The sequence below is a fragment of the Oncorhynchus tshawytscha genome, linkage group LG21 (genome assembly GCF_018296145.1).
Source record: "Oncorhynchus tshawytscha isolate Ot180627B linkage group LG21, Otsh_v2.0, whole genome shotgun sequence".
Taxonomy (NCBI): domain Eukaryota; kingdom Metazoa; phylum Chordata; class Actinopteri; order Salmoniformes; family Salmonidae; genus Oncorhynchus; species Oncorhynchus tshawytscha.
This window is the reverse complement of record NC_056449.1, coordinates 22,528,068-22,555,267: the sequence shown is the minus strand read 5'-3', so window position 1 is coordinate 22,555,267 and position 27,200 is coordinate 22,528,068. Positions and strand designations below refer to the sequence as shown.

The 27,200-nt window shown below is 47.9% G+C and overlaps 1 protein-coding gene across 4 annotated transcripts in view; it reads left to right on the top strand.

Moving 5' to 3' along the window:
- LOC112221104 (ecto-NOX disulfide-thiol exchanger 2) overlaps positions 1-27,200 on the top strand; it is a 302,937-nt gene that overhangs the window by 195,796 nt on the left and 79,941 nt on the right. For all 4 annotated transcript variants that reach the window (XM_042303217.1, XM_042303213.1, XM_042303214.1 and 1 more), the window contains one exon: positions 13,616-13,747. In XM_042303217.1, coding sequence (XP_042159151.1) covers positions 13,616-13,747 — 132 coding nt within the window. The remainder of the gene's footprint in view (positions 1-13,615; positions 13,748-27,200) is intronic.

Below are 27,200 nucleotides of genomic sequence, written 5' to 3'. Positions count from 1 at the left end.
ACCCTTGATGAGGGGTGGAAAATGGGGAGACCCTTGATGGGGGAGAGGGAGATGGGAGACGCTTGATGGGGAGAGAGAGATGGGAGACGCTTGATGGGGGAGAGAGAGATGGGAGACGCTTGATGGGGAGAGAGAGATGGGAGACGCTTGATGGGGAGAGAGAGATGGGAGACGCTTGATGGGGAGAGAGAGATGGGAGACGCTTGATGGGGGAGAGAGAGATGGGAGACGCTTGATGGGGGAGAGAGAGATGGGAGACGCTTGATGGGGAGAGAGAGATGGGAGACGCTTGATGGGGAGAGAGAGATGGGAGACGCTTGATGGGGGAGAGAGAGATAGGGAGACCCTTGATGGGGTGGGGGGAAGAGACCCTTGATGGGGTGGGGGGGGAAGAGACCCTTGATGAGGGAGAGAGATGGAGGAGACCCTTGATGAGGGAGAGAGTTGGGGAGACCCTTGATGATGGAGAGAGTTGGGGAGACCCTTGATGAGGGAGAGAGATGGGGAGTCCCTTGATGAGGGAGAGAGAGATGGGGAAGACCCTTGATGAGGGAGAGAGAGATGGGGAAGACCCTTGATGAGTGAGGGAGAGATGGGGAAGACCCTTGATGAGTGAGGGAGAGATGGGGAGACCCTTGATGAGGGAGAGAGATGGGGAGACCCTTGATGAGGGAGAGAGATGGGAGATGCTTGATGGGGGGAGAGATATGGGGAGACCCTTGATGAGGAGAAAGATGGGGGAGACCCTTGATGAGGGAGAGAGATGGGGGAGACCCTTGATGAGGGGTGGAAAATGGGGGAGACCCTTGATGGGGAAGAGAGAGATGAAGACCCTTTCCCCTCTGAAAGCTTGGCAGGATCAGGCTGAGGAATTTCGTGGTGCAGAGAGATATGCGTCCTCAGGCTGCAACTATCAGCTACTTCTGTCTGAACTCTCCTTTCACTGGCCCTCATCGTAAGTGAACAGATCTGTTGTCTACACCCCACTTTGAGGGATCCCTCCCAGCTCCACTGCTAATGAGAAATGCCCTAAGATTCCTATATCAGTAAGAGATGAAAGGAGTGAAGAGGTCACTCATACATTATTAAGCATTGTGGGTGAGTGTGTGTGTGTGTGCGCAGTTTTTGTGTGTGTGCATATGCCTTTAGGTGGATCTAATGTGGAAATCGTTTCAGTTTCCAAAGCTCTCAAGTTATAAAATACAGAAACATTATATAGTTGAATCCAGGCTCCCCACCTTGCTGATTTAGTTGTGCTGGTGTTGGATTCAGGTGGAGGGAATCTCTGACACAAACAGAAGACAGGGCAGAAACGCATTGATCTGCATCCACTAGATTAAGGTTAAACAGACATCCATCCACTCCAAGAAAGCTATTTCACCATGCATTTTATTCTCCCTGGTGAGGGTTTTTCACGTGTAAGGATGGCCTGGCATCACTAATCTTAGCATTGTGTTTGAATGAAAATGGCCGCCTCTTCTTCCTCCTATATTGTGATTCATGCTGTGAGTGTAAGGACCCAGAACTCCTATTCAGAGGAAATCACAGACATCTAATGTCTTGGGTGTTTTTCTTTGTGATATACAGACATGCAATGGAAATGAATTAGATACTACACCATTTCACCCACCACTGTTCTGTTCAGCAAGGACAAATTTAAAGGCCATTTTCATAATTGGAGGTTGATATAACCCCTAATTATTTGTAATCAGTCATTTCACTTTTCTGACAAACTATCATCACATCAGATGTTCTTTGTGGACGGTCCAGATTCGCATAGAGATTGCCTGCAGTTTGCCATTAGTTGCACCAGGGGTGGCCAACTGTGATCGGGGTGGGGGCCACATAAACCTGAACTCATCATGAGGTGCCGCAGTGCCTCGTGGTTCTGCGTACCAACATTCCCCGTCTAACTAATTTAATGCAATTCTACACATTTTGCAATCGGGTGGAGGCAAATGTTTGCTGCTCTTAATATGATAACTGCTGATCAATGGGCCCCACCCCGGCTGCTAGACTAATTTCAGTCACATTTTTTTGTTGCTGACATGGGCTAATTGAGTGACTGCAGAACCAAATTCCTAACTTGCACCTTGTAATTCACAACAGCAACTTGAATACTTATTGAAATGTGATATTTCATTTTTTAAAATTTGTATTCATTTGCAAACATTTCTAAAAACGTGTGTGTGACTGTTTGAGGTTGTGGACAGGTGTCTTTTATACTGATAACAAGTTCAAACAGGTGCCATTAATACAGGTAACGAGTGGACAGAGGAGCCTCTTAAAGAAGTTACAGGTCTGTGAGAGCCAGAAATCTTGCTTGTTTGTAGGTGACCAAATACTTATTTTCCACCATCATTTGCAAATAAATTCATAAAAAATCCTACAAAGTGATTTTCTGGATTTTCTTTCTCATTTTGTCTGTCATAGTTGAAATGTACTTATGATGAAAATTACAGGCCTCTGATCTTTTTAAGTGGGAGAACTTGCACAATTGGTGACTGACTAAATACTTTTTTGCCCCACTGTATATATAATTGATTAAAAAAGATATATATTGGTCCTCAAAAGGGGGTACCCAGTGGGCTGCCAGTGGCCCATCCCTGTGTTAGACCATACTCTTTCTTTCTCGTTCCTCCTCCATTCTCCCATTCTCTCCATCAGTTAGTCCTGAGTGCAGTCTTCCTTCCCTGTCGGTATGTGACCATGATTGTGTCCAGGAGGCCTTTCTTTGTAAAAAGGCTGTAATTGGCCTGTTAGCAGTTAAGACCTTGCCCATTGTAAACTAAATGTCCCTGAGCTTCTCCAGCCAATGGGCCTTAAAACGGATTCATTTCCTATCAGCACCCTGGGGGAGACTTTTATTTCAGCTTAAAAGCCCTTTACTGCAGCTCGATGGCCAGTAAGGCTGAGGTCAGGCCTGTGGCAGTGTTTCTTATGCCATTACTTTGACACATATATAAAGGGGATGTGCACTCACTGTTTCACTACTGCCAAACTCTTCATTGAGAGGAAGGGAGGCTGTGCTTAGTTTTAAACAAATCTAAACTAAATGGGGAAGAAACATTTGTTTAGACACACAAAGCACTTCATGTGAATATGTGCACTGTGCATCACAGCTGAATAGGCTGCGCTTCCGCTGTCAAAATCAATGCAACAACTAACTGTATTAATGCTAAGGCCAGCTTTCGGTTGGTCTGAAAATTCCCTACCAGCGCATACTGAAATTGTCACTTTGGCTCACATTTTTAAGGACACACCTGAGATATTTCCACCTCTCCCACGTCATTGTAAGCGAGCTCATATAAGACAGTTAAATTACCACTGGGGTTTGAAAATAGAATAGAAGTGCCAGCTTTAACAGGTAGAAATTGCAGACGAGCGTGCATACTTAACGCCAACAGGAAATAGAGCCATCGGTATCGTAACCCAATTTCATCACAATTAATTTTCTTCTGCCTCATTTGACCTTGAATTGATTAGAGTAACATGTTCAGTAGAGCTTACACATTGAATCAATTCCTGCAAAATGTTAGGAATTGAATCATTAAAAACAAGAGAACTGGTATAACGTGTTCAATCAGACTCATTCAGCCCTTCTCGTGATGACGGATGTGTATTTTCACTGGCTGAAATGTCTTCTGGTTGGGCCAGCGAGCGTGTGTGTGCTAGTGTTGATCTTTCCACTGCTGTTTGCTATTCAGACACACTCTCTCTGCTCTGTGTGGATGTGATTGAGTGGAAGGGAGCTGAGGGGAGCCATGCCAGAGCTCTGGCCTCAAGGTCACTCTATGAAGCTCTAAATCCCAGGAGGCCAGCGCCCAGGGAGGGAGGGATGGAAAGAAGGCGGCAACGAGTGAGGCACTCCACGACATCTTATCATTACAGGGCATGACGACATCTAAGGGCATGAGGGTAACCTTGACCTCAACTAGCACTTTAACTCTCTCTCAAAGCCTTCAGCCCTTAGATAACTATCAACCTGATAAGATCAAACTGCTAAGACAACCCAGGCCTCCTGTAATGAGCTAAACAGTATGGATCCTTTGAGAGACAGTGGCCCTTTGGATGTGTCATGACTAGAGGTAGACCGATTATGAACGCCGATACTGATACCGATTATTGGAGGACCAAAAAAGCCGCTGCCGATTAATCGGCCAATTTGTTTTTAATTTATTTTTTAATTTGTAATAATGACAATTACAACAATACTGAATGAACACTTATTTTAACTTAATATAAAACATCAATAAAATCAATTTAGCCTCAAATAAATAATGAAACGTGTATGTGCCATGTATGTGCCATGTAAAAATGTGTGCCATGTAAAAAAGCTAACGTTTAAGTTCCTTGCTCAGAACATGAGAACATATGAAAGTTGGTGGTTCCTTTTAAAATGAGACTTCAATATTCCAGGGTAAGAGGTTTTAGGTTGTAGTTAGCAAAAAAATAAAGGGAACACTAAAATAACACATTCTAGATCTGAATGAATGAAATATTCTTATTAAATATTTTTTTCTTTACATAGTTGAATGTGCTGAGAGCAAAATCACACAAAAATTATCAATGGAAATCCAATTTATCAACCCATGGAGGTCTGGATTTGGAGTCACACTCAAAATTAAAGTGGAAAACCACACTACAGGCTGATCCAACATTGATGTAATGATCCAACTTTGATGTAAGTCAAAATGAGGCTCAGTAGTGTGTGTGGCCTTCACGTGCCTGTATGACCTCCCTACAACGCAGATGGTCTCCTGAGGGATCTCCTCCCAGACCTGGACTAAAGCCAACTCCTGGACAGTCTGTGGTGCAACGTGGTGTTGGTGGATGGAACGACACATGATGTCCCAGATGTGCTCAATTGGATTCAGGTCTGGGGAACGGGCGGGCCAGTCCATAGCATCAATGCCTTCCTCTTGCATGAACTGCAGCCACATGAGGTCTAGCATTGTCTTGCATTAAGGAGGAACCCAGTGTCAACCGCACCAGCATAGGGTCTCACAAGGGGTCTGAGAATCTCATCTCGGTACCTAATGGCAGTCAGGCTACCTCTGGCGAGCACATGGAGGGCTGTGCGGCCCCCCAAAGAAATGCCACCCCACACCATGACTGACCCACTGCCAAACCAGTCATGCTGGAGGATGTTGCGGGCAGCAGAACGTTCTCCACGGCGTCTCCAGACTCTGTCACATCTGTCACATGTACTCAGTGTGAACCTGCTTTAATCTGTGAAGAGCACAGGGCGCCAGTGGCGAATTTGCCAATCTTGGTGTTCTCTGGCAAAATGCCAAACGTCCTACACGGTGTTGGGCTGTAAGCACAGCCCCCACTTGTGGACGTCGGGCCCTCATACCACCCTCATGGAGTCTGTTTCTGACCGTTTGAGCAGAAACATGCACGTTTGTGGCCTGCTGGAGGTCATTTTGCAGTGCTCCTCCTGCTCCTCCTTGCACAAAGGCGGAGGTAGCGGTCCTGCTGCTGGGTTGTTGCCCTCCTAAGGCCTCCTCCACGTCTCCTGATGTACTGGCCTGTCTCCTGGTAGTGCCTCCATGCTCTGGACACTACGCTGACAGACACAGCAAACCTTCTTGCCACAGCTCGCATTGATGTGCCATCCTGGATGAGCTGCACTACCTGAGCCACTTGTGTGGGTTGTAGACTCCGTCTCATGCTACCACTAGAGTGAAAGCACCGCCAGCATTCAAAAGTGACCAAAACATCAGCCAGGAAGCATAGGAACAGAAGTGGTCTGTGGTCACCACCTGCAGAACCACTCCTTTATTGGGGGTGTCTTGCTAATTGCCTATAATTTCCACCTGTTGTCTATTCCATTTGCACAACAGCATGTGAAATGTATTGTCAATCAGTGTTTCCTCCTAAGTGGACAGTTTGATTTCACAGAAGTGTGATTGACTTGGAGTTACATTTTGTTGTTTAAGTGTTCCCTTTATTTTTTTGAGCAGTGTAGTATTTATAGGACTATTTCTCTCTATACCATTTGTATTTCATATACCTTTGACTATTGGATGTTCTTATAGGCACTATACTATTGCCAGTGTAACAGTATAGCTTCCGTCCCCCTCCTCGCCCCTACCTGGGCTCGAACCAGGAACACATTGACAACAACCACACTCGAAGCATCGTTACGCATCGCTCCACAAAACCTATCGCTCCTTGCAGTGCAAGGGGAATAACTACTCCAAATCTAAAAGCGGGTGACGTTTGAAACAGTATTAGCGCACTCCCAGCTAACTAGCTAGCCATGTTACATTGGTTACACCAGCCATTCGGCTGATAGGCTTGAAGTCATAAACAGCGGTGTGCTTGCGAAGAGCTGCTGGCAAAACGCACAAAAGTGCTGTTTGAATGAATGATTACGGGCCTGCTGCTGCTCAGTCAGACTGCTCTATCAAATCAGACTTAATTATAACATAATTACACACAGAAATACGAGCCTTTGGTCATTAATATGATCGAATCCGGAAACTATCATTTCGAAAACAAAACGTGTATTATTTCAGTGAAATACGGAACCGTTCGGTGTTTTATCTAACTTGTGGCATCCCTAAGTCTCTAAATAATATTCTTGTTACATTGCACAACCTTCAATGTATGTCATAATTACGTACAATTCTTGCAAATTAGTTCGCAATGAGCCAGGCGGCCCAAACTGTTGCATATACCCTGACTCTGCGTGTAAGGAACGCAAGAGAAATGACACAATTTCACCTGGTTAATATTGCCTGCTAAACTGGATTAGTAGTTATAACTAGTGATTATGATTGATTGTTTTTTATAAGATAAGTTTAATGCTAGCTAGCAATTTACCTTGGCTTCTACTGCTTTCGCGTAACAGGCAGGCTACTCGTGGAGTGCAATGGTTAGAGCGTTGGACTAGTTAACTGTGCGGTTGCAAGATTGGAACCCCTGAGCTGACCATGTGAAAATCTGTTGTTCTGCCCCTGAACAAAGCAGTTAACCCACAGTTCCTAGCAGTCATTGAAAATAAGAATGTGTTCTTAAGTGACTTGCCTTAAATAAAAGGTATAAAAAACAATATATATATATTTTTTCATAATTGGAAATTGGCGCCCAAAAATTCAGATTTCCGATTGTTATGAAAACTTGAAATCGGCCCTAATTAATCGGCCATTCCGATTAATCGGTCAACCTCTAGTCATGGCCCTGTGGATGTAAATTGACCCTTTCGGGTAAACTGAGACACTTTTTAAGCTGAACATTGGTATCCGTTTCTAAACTAACTCATGTTCTGTCTTCTTCCTGGCATTTGTGCCCTGTTCGTTTGACTGGTCATTGAGACTTCACTGACTTTATTGTCCCCATGTGGAAATGTTGTTGCAGTATCATGTACATGTTTAAAGTGGTCTTTAAATACAGTAGAAAACAAACTGACTGTACAAAATACACAAGTTGCATACCAATAAAGAGACTAGCCTGCTAGCCTTACTGGGTGGATAGGAACATTAGACAAGCTATTTAGGAGGGATAACACACCTGGCACAAATGATTGTCTAGTTGTGTTTTTCTTGCCGGTGGATGCCTTATACCTGCGCCCATAGGGAAGTAGTTCAGTCTGGGTACAGGGGGTGGCTTGGCTCAAATAGTCTCAATGAAAGTTTTGTAAAACAGAGTCAGGATAGCACAGTCAACATTAATATCCCAGCTTTCTGAGAAAGTAGACTCTTTTTGTAGATCAGGTCTGTACATTTACTCCACTGAAGCTTATTGTCCAAGAGGACACCGATGTATTTGTATTCCTCTACAACCTCTATATTCTGACCTCTGATAGATGTTGCAGAGGTAGGTGTTGTACACTTCCTGAAGTCTATATTCTGACCTCTGATAGATGTTGCAGAGGTAGGTGTTGTACACTTCCTGAAGTCTATATTCTGACCTCTGATAGATGTTGCAGAGGTAGGTGTTGTACACTTCCTGAAGTCTATATTCTGACCTCTGATAGATGTTGCAGAGGTAGGTGTTGTACACTTCCTGAAGTCTATATTCTGACCTCTGATAGATGTTGCAGAGGTAGGTGTTGTACACTTCCTGAAGTCTATATTCTGACCTCTGGTAGATGTTGCAGAGGTAGGTGTTGTACACTTCCTGAAGTCTATGTACATCTCTATATTCTGACCTCTGATAGATGTTGCAGAGGTAGGTGTTGTACACTTCCTGAAGTCTATATTCTGACCTCTGATAGATGTTGCAGAGGTAGGTGTTGTACACTTCCTGAAGTCTATATTCTGACCTCTGATAGATGCTGCAGAGGTAGGTGTTGTACACTTCCTGAAGTCTATATTCTGACCTCTGGTAGATGTTGCAGAGGTAGGTGTTGTACACTTCCTGAAGTCTATGTACATCTCTATATTCTGACCTCTGATAGATGTTGCAGAGGTAGGTGTTGTACACTTCCTGAAGTCTATGTACATCTCTATATTCTGACCTCTGATAGATGTTGCAGAGGTAGGTGTTGTACACTTCCTGAAGTCTATGTACATCTCTATATTCTGACCTCTGGTAGATGTTGCAGAGGTAGGTGTTGTACACTTCCTGAAGTCTATGTACATCTCTATATTCTGACCTCTGATAGATGTTGCAGAGGTAGGTGTTGTACACTTCCTGAAGTCTATGTACATCTCTATATTCTGACCTCTGATAGATGTTGCAGAGGTAGGTGTTGTACACTTCCTGAAGTCTATGTACATCTCTATATTCTGACCTCTGATAGATGTTGCAGAGGTAGGTGTTGTACACTTCCTGAAGTCTATGCACATCTCTATATTCTGACCTCTGATAGATGTTGCAGAGGTAGGTGTTGTACACTTCCTGAAGTCTATGCACATCTCTATATTCTGACCTCTGATAGATGTTGCAGAGGTAGGTGTTGTACACTTCCTGAAGTCTATGCACATCTCTATATTCTGACCTCTGATAGATGTTGCAGAGGTAGGTGTTGTACACTTCCTGAAGTCTATGCACATCTCTTTGGTCTTGTTGGTTTCGACAACAAATTGTGATTCATCACTCAACAAAGTAATTTATGACCGGACTAGTTTGTTTTGACTGGTCAGTGACACCATGACTGCAGTAAAACAAACATCCCCTCTGTCATTTAGGAATTAAAGCACCTTGACACTGTGGAACCATGATTGTCTAATTGGTTAACAAGGTCTTGAGAGACATTTACATTGGAACAACAGTAAGGTTTTAACAGCCTTTGTCATGGAAACACAGATATGAGAGTTTAATGACAGCATCGGGGATGCAGGGGACAGAGGAAACATCATTAGTCCTTTATTATACCAGACAGAGGAAACATCATTAGTCCTTTATTATACCAGAGAGAAGAAACATCATTAGTCCTTTATTATACCAGACAGAGGAAACATCATTAGTCCTTTATTATACCAGACAGAGGAAACATCATTAGTCCTTTATTATACCAGACAGAGGAAACATCATTAGTCCTTTATTATACCAGACAGAGGAAACATCATTAGTCCTTTATTATACCAGACAGAGGAAACATCATTAGTCCTTTATTATACCAGAGAGAAGAAACATCATTAGTCCTTTATTATACCAGACAGAGGAAACATCATTAGTCCTTTATTATACCAGACAGAGGAAACATCATTAGTCCTTTATTATACCAGAGAGAAGAAACATCATTAGTCCTTTATTATACCAGAGAGAAGAAACATCATTAGTCCTTTATTATACCAGACAGAGGAAACATCATTAGTCCTTTATTATACCAGACAGAGGAAACATCATTAGTCCTTTATTATACCAGAGAGAAGAAACATCATTAGTCCTTTATTATACCAGACAGAGGAAACATCATTAGTCCTTTATTATACCAGACAGAGGAAACATCATTAGTCCTTTATTATACCAGAGAGAAGAAACATCATTAGTCCTTTATTATACCAGACAGAGGAAACATCATTAGTCCTTTATTATACCAGACAGAGGAAACATCATTAGTCCTTTATTATACCAGACAGAGGAAACATCATTAGTCCTTTATTATACCAGAGAGAAGAAACATCATTAGTCCTTTATTATACCAGACAGAGGAAACATCATTAGTCCTTTATTATACCAGACAGAGGAAACATCATTAGTCCTTTATTATACCAGACAGAGGAAACATCATTAGTCCTTTATTATACCAGACAGAGGAAACATCATTAGTCCTTTATTATACCAGACAGAGGAAACATCATTAGTCCTTTATTATACCAGACAGAGAACATCATTAGTCCTTTATTATACCAGACAGAGGAAACATCATTAGTCCTTTATTATACCAGACAGAGAACATCATTAGTCCTTTATTATACCAGACCCTCAGCTACCTTGGACCAATCAGTCTGCTGCTCAAGTGATTCGACAGGGCGCGAGCGTGCGCGTTTACACACATGCACGCACACACACACAGCATCAGTGTTAGCAGATGACAGTGACCTTTGAGGTGTGTGAAGTGTTGTTCTCATCATCACCAACTGTGATAGGTAAAACAGGTAAAAGAACAGGTAAAAGAAATGAGAGCCAGAAAGCCCATTTACAGTTGTGAAATGGTTTAGATGGGAGAAATAGGCTGGGGTTGAATGTGTGATGCGTTCTTGTTTACTTGGGGTATTTTACTGTAGGGATCTTGGCAGAAAACCAGACTGCTTTCCCTGGGGTTGTGTCTGAATTGATGTGTGTGTCTGTAATATTAGGCCATCGATTTTTTTCAAGTTTTGAATGCCCGACTGCTTTAGAAATGGCCTTTTGCTTAGTACCAAAGCTAGTAATCTTCTTTTTGTGAGCTTTATTCCCTTAAATTGACCATGACAAATAAGCATAAACTAGCCCTGCTCTTTTACTGAAGTTTTATTGTGTAGATTCTATCTGAGGAGTGTGTTGTGGTAGTACTGTTGTTCATTCTGAGAGTTTGTAGTGTCGGCCAGGGAAGAGAAGCAGCATCATCAGGAGGCCCTCTCTTACAAGAGGTCAGAGGAAGTTCAGCCAAGAGGGGAATGAATGCTAATAACCTCTGAATAGAATGTAAAAGGGGGTGTCACTGGACAGTTGACCTCTCATCCCTCCACTCTGAATAGAATGTAAAAGGGGGTGTCACTGGACAGCTGACCTCTCATCCCTCCACTCTGAATAGAATGTAAAAGACTGTGTCACTGGACAGCTGACCTCTCATCCCTCCACTTTGAATATAATGTAAAAGACTGTGTCACTGGACAGATGATCTCTCATCCCTCCACTCTGAATAGAATGTAAAAGACTGTGTCACTGGACAGATGATCTCTCATCCCTCCACTCTGAATAGAATGTAAAAGGGGGTGTCACTGGACAGATGACCTCTCATCCCTCCACTCTGAATAGAATGTAAAAGACTGTGTCACTGGACAGTTGACCTCTCATCCCTCCACTCTGAATAGAATGTAAAAGACTGTGTCACTGGACAGATGATCTCTCATCCCTCCACTCTGAATAGAATGTAAAAGGGGGTGTCACTGGACAGATGACCTCTCATCCCTCCACTTTGAATATAATGTAAAAGACTCTGTCACTGGACAGTTGACCTCTCATCCCTCCACTCTGAATAGAATGTAAAAGACTGTGTCACTGGACAGTTGACCTCTCATCCCTCCACTCTGAATAGAATGTAAAAGACTGTGTCACTGGACAGCTGACCTCTCATCCCTCCACTCTGAATAGAATGTAAAAGACTGTGTCACTGGACAGATGATCTCTCATCCCTCCACTCTGAATAGAATGTAAAAGACTGTGTCACTGGACAGATGGCCTCTCATCCCTCCACTCTGAATAGAATGTAAAAGACTGTGTCACTGGACAGTTGACCTCTCATCCCTCCACTCTGAATAGAATGTAAAAGACTGTGTCACTGGACAGATGGCCTCTCATCCCTCCACTCTGAATATAATGTAAAAGACTGTGTCACTGGACAGATGACCTCTCATCCCTCCACTCTGAATAGAATGTAAAAGACTGTGTCACTGGACAGATGACGTGTCACTGGACAGTTGACCTCTCATCCCTCCACTCTGAATAGAATGTTAGACTGTGTCACTGGACAGTTGACCTCTCATCCCTCCACTCTGAATAAAATGTAAAAGACTGTGTCACTGGACAGATGACGTGTCACTGGACAGTTGACCTCTCATCCCTCCACTCTGAATAGAATGTTAGACTGTGTCACTGGACAGATGACCTCTCATCCCTCCACTCTGAATAGAATGTAAAAGACTGTGTCACTGGACAGCTGACCTCTCATCCCTCCACTCTGAATAGAATGTAAAAGACTGTGTCACTGGACAGTTGACCTCTCATCCCTCCACTCTGAATAGAATGTAAAAGACTGTGTCACTGGACAGCTGACCTCTCATCCCTCCACTCTGAATAGAATGTAAAAGACTGTGTCACTGGACAGATGACCTCTCATCCCTCCACTCTGAATAGAATGTAAAAGACTGTGTCACTGGACAGTTGACCTCTCATCCCTCCACTCTGAATAGAATGTAAAAGACTGTGTCACTGGACAGATGATCTCTCATCCCTCCACTCTGAATAGAATGTAAAAGACTGTGTCACTGGACAGCTGACCTCTCATCCCTCCACTCTGAATAGAATGTAAAAGACTGTCACTGGACAGATGACCTCTCATCCCTCCACTTTGAATATAATGTAAAAGACTGTGTCACTGGACAGATGATCTCTCATCCCTCCACTCTGAATAGAATGTAAAAGACTGTGTCACTGGACAGATGGCCTCTCATCCCTCCACTCTGAATAGAATGTAAAAGACTGTGTCACTGGACAGATGACCTCTCATCCCTCCACTCTGAATAGAATGTAAAAGACTGTGTCACTGGACAGATGACCTCTCATCCCTCCACTCTGAATAGAATGTAAAAGACTGTGTCACTGGATAGCTGACGTGTCACTGGACAGTTGACCTCTCATCCCTCCACTCTGAATAGAATGTTAGACTGTGTCACTGGACAGTTGACCTCTCATCCCTCCACTCTGAATAATATGTAAAAGGGGGTGTCACTGGACAGTTGACCTCTCATCCCTCCACTCTGAATAGAATGTAAAAGACTGTGTCACTGGACAGTTGACCTCTCATCCCTCCACTCTGAATAGAATGTAAAAGACTGTGTCACTGGACAGATGACCTCTCATCCCTCCACTCTGAATAGAATGTAAAAGACTGTGTCACTGGACAGATGACCTCTCATCCCTCCACTCTGAATAGAATGTAAAAGACTGTGTCACTGGACAGATGACCTCTCATCCCTCCACTATGAAAAGAATGTAAAAGACTGTGTCACTGGACAGTTGACCTCTCATCCCTCGAAGCACAAATAGGAATTTTTCCGCTCTGCTTTTGCCAGACATGAATAAAAACACATTATTTGTGTTGTTGTAACATCTTACAGGGAGGATTATATAAGCTATTAAAGAGGAAATGTAAGGGAATGATACAAAGCAGCCAAAGGGGATTTTAGTCTATCTGATTGTACTGTATTCTGACTGACTCTCTCTCTTTTTGCAGAAGGGATTCGTAACATGTCCATGGACTCCAACCCCATGCCGATGCCCATGTCAGACCCCAATGCCTGGGCCACCGCCATGAACAACCTTGGCATGGCTCCCATGAACATGACAGGACAGCCCCTTATGTCAGGTATGGGTCATTTAATCCTAATTGTACCTCTACTGTAATTATAATCGTACCTCTACTGTAGTTATAACCCTACCTCTACTGTAGTTATAACCCTACCTCTACTGTAGTTATAACCCTACCTCTACTGTAGTGATAACCCTACCTCTACTGTAGTGATAACCCTACCTCTACTGTAGTTATAACCCTACCTCTACTGTAGTTATAACCCTACCTCTACTGTAGCTATAACCCTACCTCTGCTGCAGTTATATCCTTAACCATAGGGGGAGTGTGTGTGGCTACATTAGAGACTAGGGGGAGTGTCTGTGTGGCTGCAGTAGAGACAAGTTGGAGTATCTGGAGTGTCTGTGTGGCTGCAGTCGAGACTAGGGGGAGTGTCTGTGTGGCTGCAGTAGAGATTAGGGGGAGTGTCTTTGTGGCTGCAGTCGAGACTAGGGGGACTGTCTGTGTGGCTGCAGTCGAGATTAGGGGAGTGTCTTTGTGGCTGCAGTCGAGACTAGGGGGACTGTCTGTGTGGCTGCAGTCGAGATTAGGGGAGTGTCTTTGTGGCTGCAGTCGAGACTAGGGGAGTGTCTGTGGCTGCAGTAGAGACTAGGAGGAGTATCTGGAGTGTCTGTGTGGCTGCAGTAGAGACTAGGGGAGTTACTGTGTGGCTGCAGTAGAGACTAGGTGGAGTGTCTGTCCCTGTGGCTGCATGAGAGACTAGGGGAGTGTCTGTCCCTGTGTCTGTGTGGCTGCAGTAGAGACTAGGGGAGTGTCTGTGTGGCTGCAGTAGAGACAAGCGGGAGCTTCTGGATTGTCTGTGGCTGCAGTAGAGACTAGGGGAGTGTCTGTGGCTGCAGTAGAGACTAGGGGAGTGTCTGTGTGGCTGCAGTAGAGACTAGGGGAGTGTCTGTGGCTGCAGTAGAGACTAGGGGAGTGTCTGTGTGGCTGCAGTAGAGACTAGGGGGACTGTCTGTGTGGCTGCAGTAGAGACTAGGGGAGTGTCTGTGTGGCTGCAGTAGAGACTCGGGGAGAGTCTGTGTGGCTGCAGTAGAGACTAGGGGACTGTCTGTGTGGCTGCAGTAGAGACTAGGGGGACTGTCTGTGTGGCTGCAGTAGAGACTAGGGGGACTGTCTGTGTGGCTGCAGTAGAGACTAGGGGAGTGCCTGTGTGGCTGCAGTAGAGACTAGGGGAGTGTCTGTGGCTGCAGTAGAGACTAGGGGAGTGTCTGTGTGGCTGCAGTAGAGACTAGGGGGAGTGTCTGTGTGGCTGCAGTAGAGACTAGGGGAGTGCCTGTGTGGCTGCAGTAGAGACTAGGGGAGTGTCTGTGGCTGCAGTAGAGACTAGGGGAGTGTCTGTGTGGCTGCAGTAGAGACTAGGGGAGTGTCTGTGTGGCTGCAGTAGAGACTAGGGGGACTGTCTGTGTGGCTGCAGTAGAGACTAGGGGGACTGTCTGTGTGGCTGCAGTAGAGACTAGGGGAGTGTCTGTGTGGCTGCAGTAGAGACTAGGGGAGTGTCTGTGTGGTTGCACGAGAGACTAGGGGGAGTGTCTGTGTGGCTGCACTAGAGACTAGGGGAGTGCCTGTGTGGCTGCAGTAGAGACTAGGGGGAGTGTCTGTGTGGTTGCACTAGAGACTAGGGGAGTGTCTGTGGCTGCAGTAGAGACTAGGGTGAGTGCCTGTGTGGCTGCAGTAGAGACTAGGGGGACTGTCTGTGGCTGCAGTAGAGACTAGGGGGTGCCTGTGTGGCTGCAGTAGAGACTAGGGGAGTGTCTGTGTGGCTGCAGTAGAGACTAGGGGAGTGCCTGTGTGGCTGCAGCAGAGACTAGGGGAGTGTCTGTGTGGATGCAGCAGAGTCTAGGGGGAGTGTCTGTGTGGCTACATTAGAGTCTAGGGGGAGTGTGTGTGGCTACATTAGAGACTAGGGGGAGTGTGTGTGGCTACATTAGAGACTATGGGGAGTGTGTGTGGCTACTTTATAGACTAGGGGGAGTGTGTGTGGCTACTTTATAGACTATGGGGAGTGTGTGTGGCTACTTTATAGACTAGGGGGAGTGTCTGGCGTGTTTGTCTGTGTGGCTGCAGTAGAGACTAGGGGGAGTATGTGTGGCTACATTCGAGACTATGGGGAGTGTGTGTGGCTACATTAGAGACTATGGGGAGAGTCTGGCGTGTTTGTCTGTGTGTCTGCAGTATCCAGTGGGGGTTTCTAACTCTAGCTGCAGACTTGTTGCTGGATTCTGTGGATGCTGTGGCTCTTCTCACATTTGCCTAAGTCGGCCATTTTCTTTGTCTCTATTAAAATGAACATGCTGCGCTGAGTCAGCCAGATGGACTTATGACTGTATTTTCAGTCTGAGGACTTGAGATCCACACAGCTCAGTTCCAGACAGGTGGCAGGAGCTTTCGGAGTATCACCCTCTTACAAAATTCATGCTTGTTCGTACAATGTTCTCTATTGAAATATTCATGTTAAGTTCAAACGAATACAAGATCAAAATTTCTGACATCATTCAAACCAATGAGGTTTTGGAACTTTAAAGCCAGTTATCTCAGAATCATATTTTTGCAGATAAAAGCTTATAGTCCAATGCTCTCAATGTCATCATGTGTCACCAGAGGAAGAGGCAATTGCGAGAGGTTTTACTTTGCCCAAAATCTGTCCATGAAAATAAGCCCATGAAGCGAGGAGTGTTTGTATGGAGGTCAATGAGGGTGTTGATTTTGGTCAATATAAAATGTCATGGCTAATTTGCTGTATGAGGCTTATTTGATCGAATGCACTGATGGAAGTGGCATTTCGAACAAACAAAAAAACATTTTTATTTTATTTTTTTATTCAAAGTTGTGCCTGCTTTCATATAGGTGGAGGATTCAACATTGATATAACCCATTTTAGCATGGACATTGCCATTGGGGGCTTCCACACCTTTAAAATCAATTGGGTGGGGATTTCTGATTTGGGAGTAATCTGCCAATAAAGAAGAAGAAAATTCACTACTTTAAAATGGAGATGGCCTCAATGGCGCTGCTCATGCTGTCACAGATGCTATAATGGCACAGATACAAAAATGAGTCCTCTATCTCTATGGCCTGTTGTTGACACTTATCTGCCCTCTCATTGGCTAGAATGATCCCACCTGATCTCAACTCATCCCACAGCCTTCCATCATTGAGGACATGTATTTCCTTTGTTAGAGCGGTCACTCAAATATCTTGTCAATATAATAAACAATCGGGTCACCCATTACAGTGGCAGAGCCAACCAATATGTTATCATGAGTCACTCAGTCAGGTGAAATTACAGTGGCAGAGCCAACAGATATGTCATCATGAGTCACTCAGTCAGATGAAATTACAGTGGCAGAGCCAACCAATATGTTATCATGAGTCACTCAGTCAGGTGAAATTACAGTGGCAGAGCCAACCAATATGTTATCATGAGTCACTCAGTCAGGTGAAATTACAGTGGCAGAGCCAACCAATATGTTATCATGAGTCACTCAGTCAGGTGAAATTACAGTGGCAGAGCCAACAGATATGTTATCATGAGTCACTCAGTCAGGTGAAATTACAGTGGCAGAGCCAACCAATATGTTATCATGAGTCACTCAGTCAGATGAAATTACAGTGGCAGAGCCAACCAATATGTTATCATGAGTCACTCAGTCAGGTGAAATTACAGTGGCAGAGCCAACCAATATGTTATCATGAGTCACTCAGTCAGGTGAAATTACAGTGGCAGAGCCAACCAATATGTTATCATGAGTCACTCAGTCAGGTGAAATTACAGTGGCAGAGCCAACCAATATGTTATCATGAGTCACTCAGTCAGGTGAAATTACAGTGGCAGAGCCAACAGATATGTTATCATGAGTCACTCAGTCTGGTGAAATTACAGTGGCAGAGCCAACAGATATGTCATCATGAGTCACTCAGTCAGATGAAATTACAGTGGCAGAGCCAACAGATATGTTATCATGAGTCACCCATTCAGGTGAACCATAGAGACGTGTCATTAACGCGTCCTTGGGAGACAGGAGTGAGAGAAAGCAGAGCTCCTTCTAGAATGATAATGTTCCATCGATGTTTGTTTAATGGTTTGGAACTGAGAGTTTGAGATGAATGAAACGCAATAAGGCGCTCCGCTTCTGGTGTTTATTATTTGTTCAATATCAATAGAAGCCCTGCAGGGCATTTATCACTTTAACATTACGTTTTGACTTCATCATTTCACTCCTCTGGCTGTGAGGATTTATGCAGTCATGTGTCGTTCCTCTCTTCGTACTAGAATGTCTTGTTTCCCTTTTTCTAAACCACCACCTTCAGCTTCTTTAAAAGCACATTCATATCAACAGAGCTCCAGAATTCTAGGCCTCACAGTAATCCACTAGGACTCCATATTTTAAATAAAGCGGGCTTCGAGGATGCTATTCTACCTACTGGCATTTTCCTGTTCAATTTCATTTGTACAATTTACTGAGCTGCTGCCAGACTTAGCAGATTCTCTTTGCTACACTGCTGTGCTGTGCAAGAGAAAATGATGCACTTTGTTGAGCGAGTTATAATTGTAGAGCTGTGTTAATGTGATGGACAGGAATACTAGTGTATTTGTGTGTTCTGTCACTAAGCACCTTGAGCCATGGGACAGCGTAAGGAAGCTGCCGTTAGTGCTGTTACCTTCATTAGAGGACTCTCTCCAGATTTTAAATACCGCAGCTGCATTGGTTTCACACAGACAGACGCACACACCATCATTGCCAGTGGTTAGGCTGCAGTCAGGTTGTCTGTGTCGTAGTGGGAGGGGCTGTGTGGGACAGCTGTAGTCCTCACAAATCACCTGGAGAAATACACTGCTCAAAAAAATGAAGGGAACACTAAAATAACACATCCTAGATCTGAATGAATGAAATATTCTTATTAAATTATTTTTTCTTTACATAGTTGAATGTGCTGACAACAAAATCACACAAAAATTATCAATGGAAATCAAATTTATCAACCCATGGAGGTCTGGATTTGGAGTCACACTCAAAATTAAAGTGGAAAACCACACTACAGGCTGATCCAACTTTGATGTAATGTCCTTAAAACAAGTCAAAATGAGGCTCAGTAGTGTGTGTGGCCTCCACGTGCCTGTATGAACTCCCTACAACGCCTTGGCATGCTCCTGATGAGGTGGCGGATGGTCTCCTGAGGGATCTCCTCCCAGACCTGGACTAAAGCATCCACCAACTCCTGGACAGTCTGTGGTGCAACGTGGCATTGGTGGATGGAGCGAGACATGATGTCCCAGATGTGCTCAATTGGATTCAGGTCTGGGGAACGGGCGGGCCAGTCCATAGCATCAATGCCTTCCTCTTGCAGGAACTGCTGACACACTCCAGCCACATGAGGTCTAGCATTGTCTTGCATTAGGAGGAACCCAGGGCCAACCGCACCAGCATATGGTCTCACAAGGGGTCTGAGGGTCTCATCTCGGTACCTAATGGCAGTCAGGCTACCTCTGTCGAGCACATGGAGGGCTGTGCGGCCCCCCAAAGAAGTGCCACCCCACACCATGACTGACCCACCGCCAAACCGGTCATGCTGGAGGATGTGGCAGGCAGCAGAACGTTCTCCACGGCGTCTCCAGACTCTGTCACGTCTGTCACATGTGCTCAGTGTGAACCTGCTTTCATCTGTGAAGAGCACAGGGCGCCAGTGGCGAATTTGCCAATCTTGGTGTTCTCTGGCAAATGCCAAACGTCCTGCACGGTGTTGGGCTGTAAGCACAACCCAAAACCTGTGGACGTCGGGCCCTCATACCACCCTCATGGAGTCTGTTTCTGACCGTTTCAGCAGATACATGCACATTTGTGGCCTGCTGGAGGTCATTTTGCAGAGCTCTGGCAGTGTTCCTCCTGCTCCTCCTTGCACAAAGGTGGAGGTAGCGGTCCTGCTGCTGGGTTGTTGCCCTCCCACGGTCTCCTCCACGTCTCCTGATGTACTGGCCTGTCTCCTGGTAGCGCCTCCATGCTCTGGACACTACGCTGACAGACACAGCAAACCTTCTTGCCACAGCTCGCATTGATGTGCCATCCTGGATGAGCTGCACTACCTGAGCCACTTGTGTGGGTTGTAGACTCCGTCTCATGCTACCACTAGAGTGAAAGCACCGCCAGCATTCAAAAGTGACCAAAACATCAGCCAGGAAGCATAGGAACTGAGAAGTGGTCTGTGGTCACCACCTGCAAAACCAATCCTTTATTGGGGGTGTCTTGCTAATTGCCTATAATTTCAACCAGTTGTCTATTGCATTTCCACAACAGCATGTGAAATTTATTGTCAATCAGTGTTTCTTCCTAAGTGGACAGTTTGATTTCACAGAAGTGTGATTGACTTGGAGTTACATTGTGTTGTTTAAGTGTTCCCTTTATTTTTTTGAGCAGTGTAGATCGTCCATATCTTGACTCTCTCTCCTCTCCCCACCTTCTACTCTCTCTACTCCTCTCTCCCTCTACTCCTCTCTCCCTCTACTCTCTCTACTCTCCTCTCTCTCTACTCTCTCCCTCTACTCTCCCCACCTTCTACTCTCCTCTTTCCCTCTACTCTCTCTACTCTTTCCCTCTACTCTCTCTACTCTACTCTCCCCATCTTCTACTCTCTCTACTCTCCCCACCTTCTACTCTCTCTACTCTACTCTCCTCTCTCCCTCTCTCTACTCTCCTCTCTCCCTCTCCTCTCTCTACTCTCTCCTCTCCCTCTACTCTCCTCTCCCTCTACTCTCCTCTCCCTCTACTCTCCTCTCCCTCAACTCTCCTCTCTCTCTACTCTCCCCCTCCCTCTACTCTCCTCTCCCTCTACTCTCCTCTCCCTCTACTCTCCTCTCTCCCTCTCTCTCTCCTCTCCTCTCCTCTCTCCCTCCCTCTCTCTCCTCTCCTCTCTCCCTCCCTCCCTCCCTCCCTCCCTCCCTCCCTCCCTCCCTCCCTCCCTCCCTCCCCCTCCCTCCCTCCCTCCCTCCCTCCCTCCCTCTCCTCTCCTCTCTCCCTCCCTCTACTCTCTCTCTACTCTCTCTACTCTCCTCTCTCCCTCCCTCTACTCTCCCTCTACTCTCCGCTCTCCCTCTACTCTCCGCTCTCCCTCTACTCTCCGCTCTCCCTCTACTCTCCGCTCTCCCTCTACTCTCCGCTCTCCCTCTACTCTCCGCTCTCCCTCTACTCTCCGCTCTCCCTCTACTCTCCGCTCTCCCTCTACTCTCCTCTCTCCCTCTACTCTCCTCTCTCTCTACTCTCCCCCTCCCTCTACTCTCCTCTCCCTCTACTCTCCTCTCTCCTCTCCCTCTACTCTCCTCTCTCCCTCCCTCTCCTCTCTCCCTCCCTCTCCTCTCCTCTCTCCCTCCCTCTACTCTCTCTCTACTCTCTCTACTCTCCTCTCTCCCTCCCTCTACTCTCCCTCTACTCTCCGCTCTCCCTCTACTCTCCGCTCTCCCTCTACTCTCAGCTCTCCCTCTACTCTCCGCTCTCCCTCTACTCTCCTCTCTCCCTCTACTCTCTCCCTCTACTCTCTCCCTCTACTCTCTCCCTCTACTCTCTCTACTCTCTCCCCTCTCCCTCTCTCTACTCGCCTCCCTCTCTCCCTCTACTCGCCTCTCTCCCTCTACTCCCTGTACTTGCCTCTCTCCCGCTACTCTTTCTCTCTACTCTCCTCTCACCCGCTACTCTTTCTCTCTACTCTCCTCTCTCCCTCTACTCCCTCTACTCTCCTCCCTCTCTCTACTCTACTCCCTCTCTCTACTCTCCTCCCTCTCTCTACTCTCCCTCCCTCTCTCTACTCTCCTCCCTCTCTACTCTCCTCTCTCTCTCTACTCTCCTCCCTCTCTCTACTCTCCTCCCTCTCTCTACTCTCCTCCCTCTCTCTACTCTCCTCCCTCTCTCTACTCTCCTCCCTCTCTCTACTCTCCTCCCTCTCTCTACTCTCCTCCCTCTCTCTACTCTCCTCCCTCTCTCTACTCTCCTCCCTCTCTACTCTCCTCTCTCCCTCTACTCTCTCTACTCTCCTGTCTCCCTCCCTCTAGTCTCCTCTCTCCCTCCCTCTACTCTCCTGTCTCCCTCTACTCTCCTCTTTCCCTCTCTCTACTCTCCTCCCTCTCTACTCTCCTCCCTCTCTCTCTACTCTCCTCTCTCTCTACTCTCCCCCCTCCCTCTGCTCTCCGCTCTCCCTCTACTCTCCGCTCTCCCTCTATTCTCCGCTCTCCCTCTATTCTCCGCTCTCCCTCTATTCTCCGCTCTCCCTCTACTCTCCGCTCTCCCTCTACTCTCCGCTCTCCCTCTACTCTCCGCTCTCCCTCTACTCTCCGCTCTCCCTCTACTCTCCGCTCTCCCTCTACTCTCCGCTCTCCCTCTACTCTCCGCTCTCCCTCTACTCTCCTCTCTCCCTCTACTCTCCTCTCTCCCTCTACTCTCCTCTCTCCCTCTCCTCTCTCCCTCTACTCTCTCCCTCTCTCTCTCTACTCTCTCCCCTCTCCCTCTCTCTACTCGCCTCCCTCTCTCCCTCTACTCGCCTCTCTCCCTCTACTCCCTGTACTTGCCTCTCTCCCGCTACTCTTTCTCTCTACTCTCCTCTCACCCGCTACTCTCTCTCTACTCTCCCTCTACTCCCTCTACTCTCCTCCCTCTCTCTACTCTACTCCCTCTCTCTACTCTCCTCCCTCTCTCTACTCTCCCTCCCTCTCTCTACTCTCCTCCCTCTCTACTCTCCTCTCTCTCTCTACTCTCCTCCCTCTCTCTACTCTCCTCCCTCTCTCTACTCTCCTCCCTCTCTCTACTCTCCTCCCTCTCTCTACTCTCCTCCCTCTCTCTACTCTCCTCTCTCTCTCTACTCTCCTCTCTCTACTCTCCTCTCTCTACTCTCCTCTCTCCCTCCCTCTACTCTCCTCTCTCCCTCCCTCTACTCTCCTCTCTCCCTCCCTCTACTCTCCTCTCTCCCTCCCTCTACTCTCTCTACTCTCCCTCTACTCTCCTCTCTCTCTACTCTCTCTACTCTTTCCCTCTACTCTCTCTACTCTCCTCTCTCCCTCTCTCCTCTCTCTACTCTCCCCTCCCTCCCTCTACTCTCCTCTCCCTCTACTCTCCTCTCCCTCTAGTCTCCTCTCTCCCTCTCTCTACTCTCCTCTCTCCCTCCCTCTAGTCTCCTCTCTCCCTCCCTCTAGTCTCCTCTCTCCCTCCCTCTAGTCTCCTCTCTCCCTCTCTCTAGTCTCCTCTCTCCCTCCCTCTACTCTCCTCTTTCCCTCCCTCTACTCTCCTCTCTCTACTCTCCTCTCTACTCTCCTCCCTCTCTCTACTCTCCTCTCACCCGCTACTCTCTCTCTACTCTCCCTCTACTCCCTCTACTCTCCTCCCTCTCTCTACTCTACTCCCTCCCTCTACTCTCCTCTCTCCCTCCCTCTACTCTCCTCTCTCCCTCCCTCTATTCTCCTCTCTCCCTCCCTCTACTCTCCTCCCTCTCTCTACTCTCCCTCCCTCTCTCTACTCTCCTCCCTCTCTACTCTCCTCTCTCTCTCTACTCTCCTCCCTCTCTCTACTCTCCTCCCTCTCTCTACTCTCCTCCCTCTCTCTACTCTCCTCTCTCTCCTCTACTCTCTCTACTCTCCTCTCTCTACTCTCCTCTCTCCCTCACTCTACTCTCCTCTCTCCCTCCCTCTACTCTCCTCTCTCCCTCCCTCTACTCTCCTCTCTCCCTCCCTCTACTCTCTCTACTCTCCCTCTACTCTCCTCTCTCTCTACTCTCTCTACTCTTTCCCTCTACTCTCTCTACTCTCCTCTCTCCCTCTCTCCTCTCTCCCTCTCTCTACTCTCCTCTCTCCCTCTCCTCTCTCTACTCTCCTCTCTCTACTCTCCTCTCCCTCTACTCTCCTCTCCCTCTACTCTCCTCTCCCTCTAGTCTCCTCTCTCCCTCTCTCTACTCTCCTCTCTCCCTCTAGTCTCCTCTCCCTCCCTCTAGTCTCCTCTCTCCCTCCCCCTAGTCTCCTCTCTCCCTCCCTCTAGTCTCCTCTCTCCCTCCCTCTACTCTCCTCTTTCCCTCCCTCTACTCTCCTCTCTCTACTCTCCTCTCTACTCTCCTCCCTCTCTCTACTCTCCTCTCACCCGCTACTCTCTCTCTACTCTCCCTCTACTCCCTCTACTCTCCTCCCTCTCTCTACTCTACTCCCTCCCTCTACTCTCCTCTCTCCCTCCCTCTACTCTCCTCTCTCCCTCCCTCTATTCTCCTCTCTCCTTCCCTCTACTCTCTCTACTCTCCCTCTACTCTCCTCTCTCTCTACTCTCCTCTCTCTACTCTCCTCCCTCTCTCTACTCTCCTCCCTCTCTCTACTCTCCTCTCTACTCTCCTCTCTCCCTCTACTCTCTCTACTCTCCTCTCTCCCTCCCTCTAGTCTCCTCTCTCCCTCCCTCTAGTCTCCTCTCTCCCTCCCTCTAGTCTCCTCTCTCCCTCCCTCTAGTCTCCTCTCTCCCTCCCTCTACTCTCCTCTCTCCCTCCCTCCCTCTACTCTCCTCTCTCCCTCTCTCTACTCTCCTCTCTCCCTCTCCTCTCTCTACTCTCCCCTCCTCTCTCTCTACTCTCCCCCTCCCTCTACTCTCCTCTCTCTCTACTCTCCCCCTCCCTCTACTCTCCTCTCCCTCTACTCTCCCTCTACTCTCCTCTCTCCCTCCCTCTACTCTCCTCCCTCCCTCTACTCTCCTCTCTCCCTCCCTCTAGTCTCCTCTCTCCCTCCCTCTAGTCTCCTCTCTCCCTCCCTCTAGTCTCCTCTCTCCCTCCCTCTAGTCTCCTCTCTCCCTCCCTCTAGTCTCCTCTCTCCCTCCCTCTAGTCTCCTCTCTCCCTCCCTCTACTCTCCTCTCTCCCTCCCTCTACTCTCCTCTCTCCCTCCCTCTACTCTCTCTACTCTCCTTCTACTCTCCTCTCTCTCTACTCTCCTCTCTCCCTCCCTCTACTCTCCTCTCTCCCTCCCTCTACTCTCTCTCTACTCTCTCTACTCTTTCCCTCTACTCTCTCTACTCTACTCTCCCCACCTTCTACTCTCTCTACTCTCCTCCCTCTCTCTACTCTACTCTCCTCTCCTCCCTCTCTCTACTCTCCCCTCCCTCTAGTCTCCTGTCTCCCTCCCTCTAGTCTCCTGTCTCCCTCCCTCTAGTCTCCTGTCTCCCTCCCTCTAGTCTCCTGTCTCCCTCCCTCTAGTCTCCTGTCTCCCTCCCTCTAGTCTCCTGTCTCCCTCCCTCTAGTCTCCTGTCTCCCTCCCTCTAGTCTCCTGTCTCCCTCCCTCTAGTCTCCTGTCTCCCTCCCTCTAGTCTCCTGTCTCCCTCCCTCTACTCTCCTGTCTCCCTCCCTCTACTCTCCTGTCTCCCTCCCTCTACTCTCCTGTCTCCCTCCCTCTACTCTCCTGTCTCCCTCCCTCTACTCTCCTCCCTCTCTCTACTCTCCTCCTCCTCTCTACTCTACTCTCCTCTCTCTACTCTACTCTCCTCCCTCTCTCTACTCTCCTCCCTCTCTCTACTCTCCTCCCTCTCTCTACTCTCCTCCCTCTCTCTAGTCTCCTCCCTCTCTCTAGTCTCCTCTCTCTAGTCTCCTCTCTCCCTCCCTCTAGTCTCCCCTCTCCCTCCCTCTAGTCTCCTCTCTCCCTCCCTCTACTCTCTCTTAAAAAGTTGTCAGTCCAGGAAACAAACGTGTCTCACTCTCCAGTCAGAGGTGGTGGTGTTATTGAAACCCATGGTCTATTGAGTAAAATATTTATGAAGAAATTCACCATAGCCAAGGTTGACCACTAACTGTGTTCCTTTTGAACCAGTGAACTGAGTAGCCAGACACTCAGTACTAAACTTGCTCTGTACTGAACTCCATCTATAATTCAGAAAGGCTGCTTGTGTTTTGCTGGGGACTTCTGTCTGTGAGATCTGATCCACAGTCAGTTCAGAACTTTATTAACACACCCCTCCTTTGTCTGTGTTAATGGTGGTCAAACAGCTGAGAGACTAGATGGCTTTAGAGAGACAATACAGGTGGTTAGCATTGTTACTGTATGAGGATATTATACAGTAGGTTACACCGAATGCTTTCCTGGTCTACTGGAGGCCCACAAACACACACTACACACACCACACACACACCACACGCACACTTAAAGACTTTGTTATTAGATCGGCTTGTACCTTTGAACTAATCCACCTGGATTTTCTACTAATTCTCCATGTGAGGGATTGAACTTCATCCTCTCTGTTGTTTTTCTTCTGGTGGAGCTCTCTGTCATTCTCGGTCTGTCTGTCTCGCTCTCTCTCGGTCTGTCTGTCTGTCGCTCTCTCTCGGTCTGTCTGTCTGTCTCGCTCTCTCTCGCTCTCTCTCGGTCGCTCTGTCTCGGTCACTCTGTCTCGGTCGCTCTGTCTCGGTCGCTCTGTCTCGGTCGCTCTGTCTCGGTCGCTCTGTCTCGGTCGCTCTGTCTCGGTCGCTCTGTCTCGGTCGCTCTGTCTCGGTCGCTCTGTCTCGGTCGCTCTGTCTCGGTCGCTCTGTCTCGGTCGCTCTGTCTCGGTCGCTCTGTCTCGGTCGCTCTGTCTCGCTCGCTCTGTCTCTCGCTCTGTCGCTCGCTCGGTCGCTCCCTCGCTCTGTCGGTCGCTCCCTCGCTCTGTCGGTCGCTCCCCCGCTCTGTCGGTCGCTCCCTCGCTCTGTCGGTCGCTCCCTCGCTCTGTCGGTCGCTCCCTCGCTCTGTCGCTCGCTCGCTCCCTCGCCCTGCCGCTCGCTCCCTCGCTCTGTCGGCCGCTCGCTCGCTCTGTCGGTCGCTCGCTCGCTCTGTCGCTCGCTCGCTCTGTCGGTCGCTCGCTCGCTCTGTCGGTCGCTCCCTCGCTCTGTCGGTCGCTCCCTCGCTCTGTCGGTCGCTCCCTCGCTCTGTCGCTCGCTCCCTCGCTCTGTCGCTCGCTCTGTCGCTCGCTCGGTCGCTCCCTCCCTCGCTCTGTCGGTCGCTCCCTCGCTCTGTCGGTCGCTCCCTCGCTCTGTCGGTCGCTCCCTCGCTCTGTCGGTCGCTCCCTCGCTCTGTCGGTCGCTCCCTCGCTCTGTCGGTCGCTCCCTCGCTCTGTCGGTCGCTCCCTCGCTCTGTCGCTCGCTCCCTCGCTCTGTCGCTCGCTCGCTCCCTCGCTCTGTCGGTCGCTCGCTCTGTCGGTCGCTCGCTCGCTCTGTCGGTCGCTCGCTCTGTCGGTCGCTCGCTCTGTCGGTCGCTCGCTCGCTCTGTCGGTCGCTCGCTCGCTCTGTCGCTCACTCGCTCTGTCGCTCGCTCTGTCGGTCGCTCGCTCGCTCTGTCGGTCGCTCCCTCGCTCTGTCGGTCGCTCCCTCGCTCTGTCGCTCGCTCCCTCGCTCTGTCGCTCGCTCTGTCGCTCGCTCTGTCGCTCGCTCTGTCGCTCGGTCGCTCGCTCGGTCGCTCTGTCGGTCGCTCCCTCGCTCTGTCGGTCGCTCTGT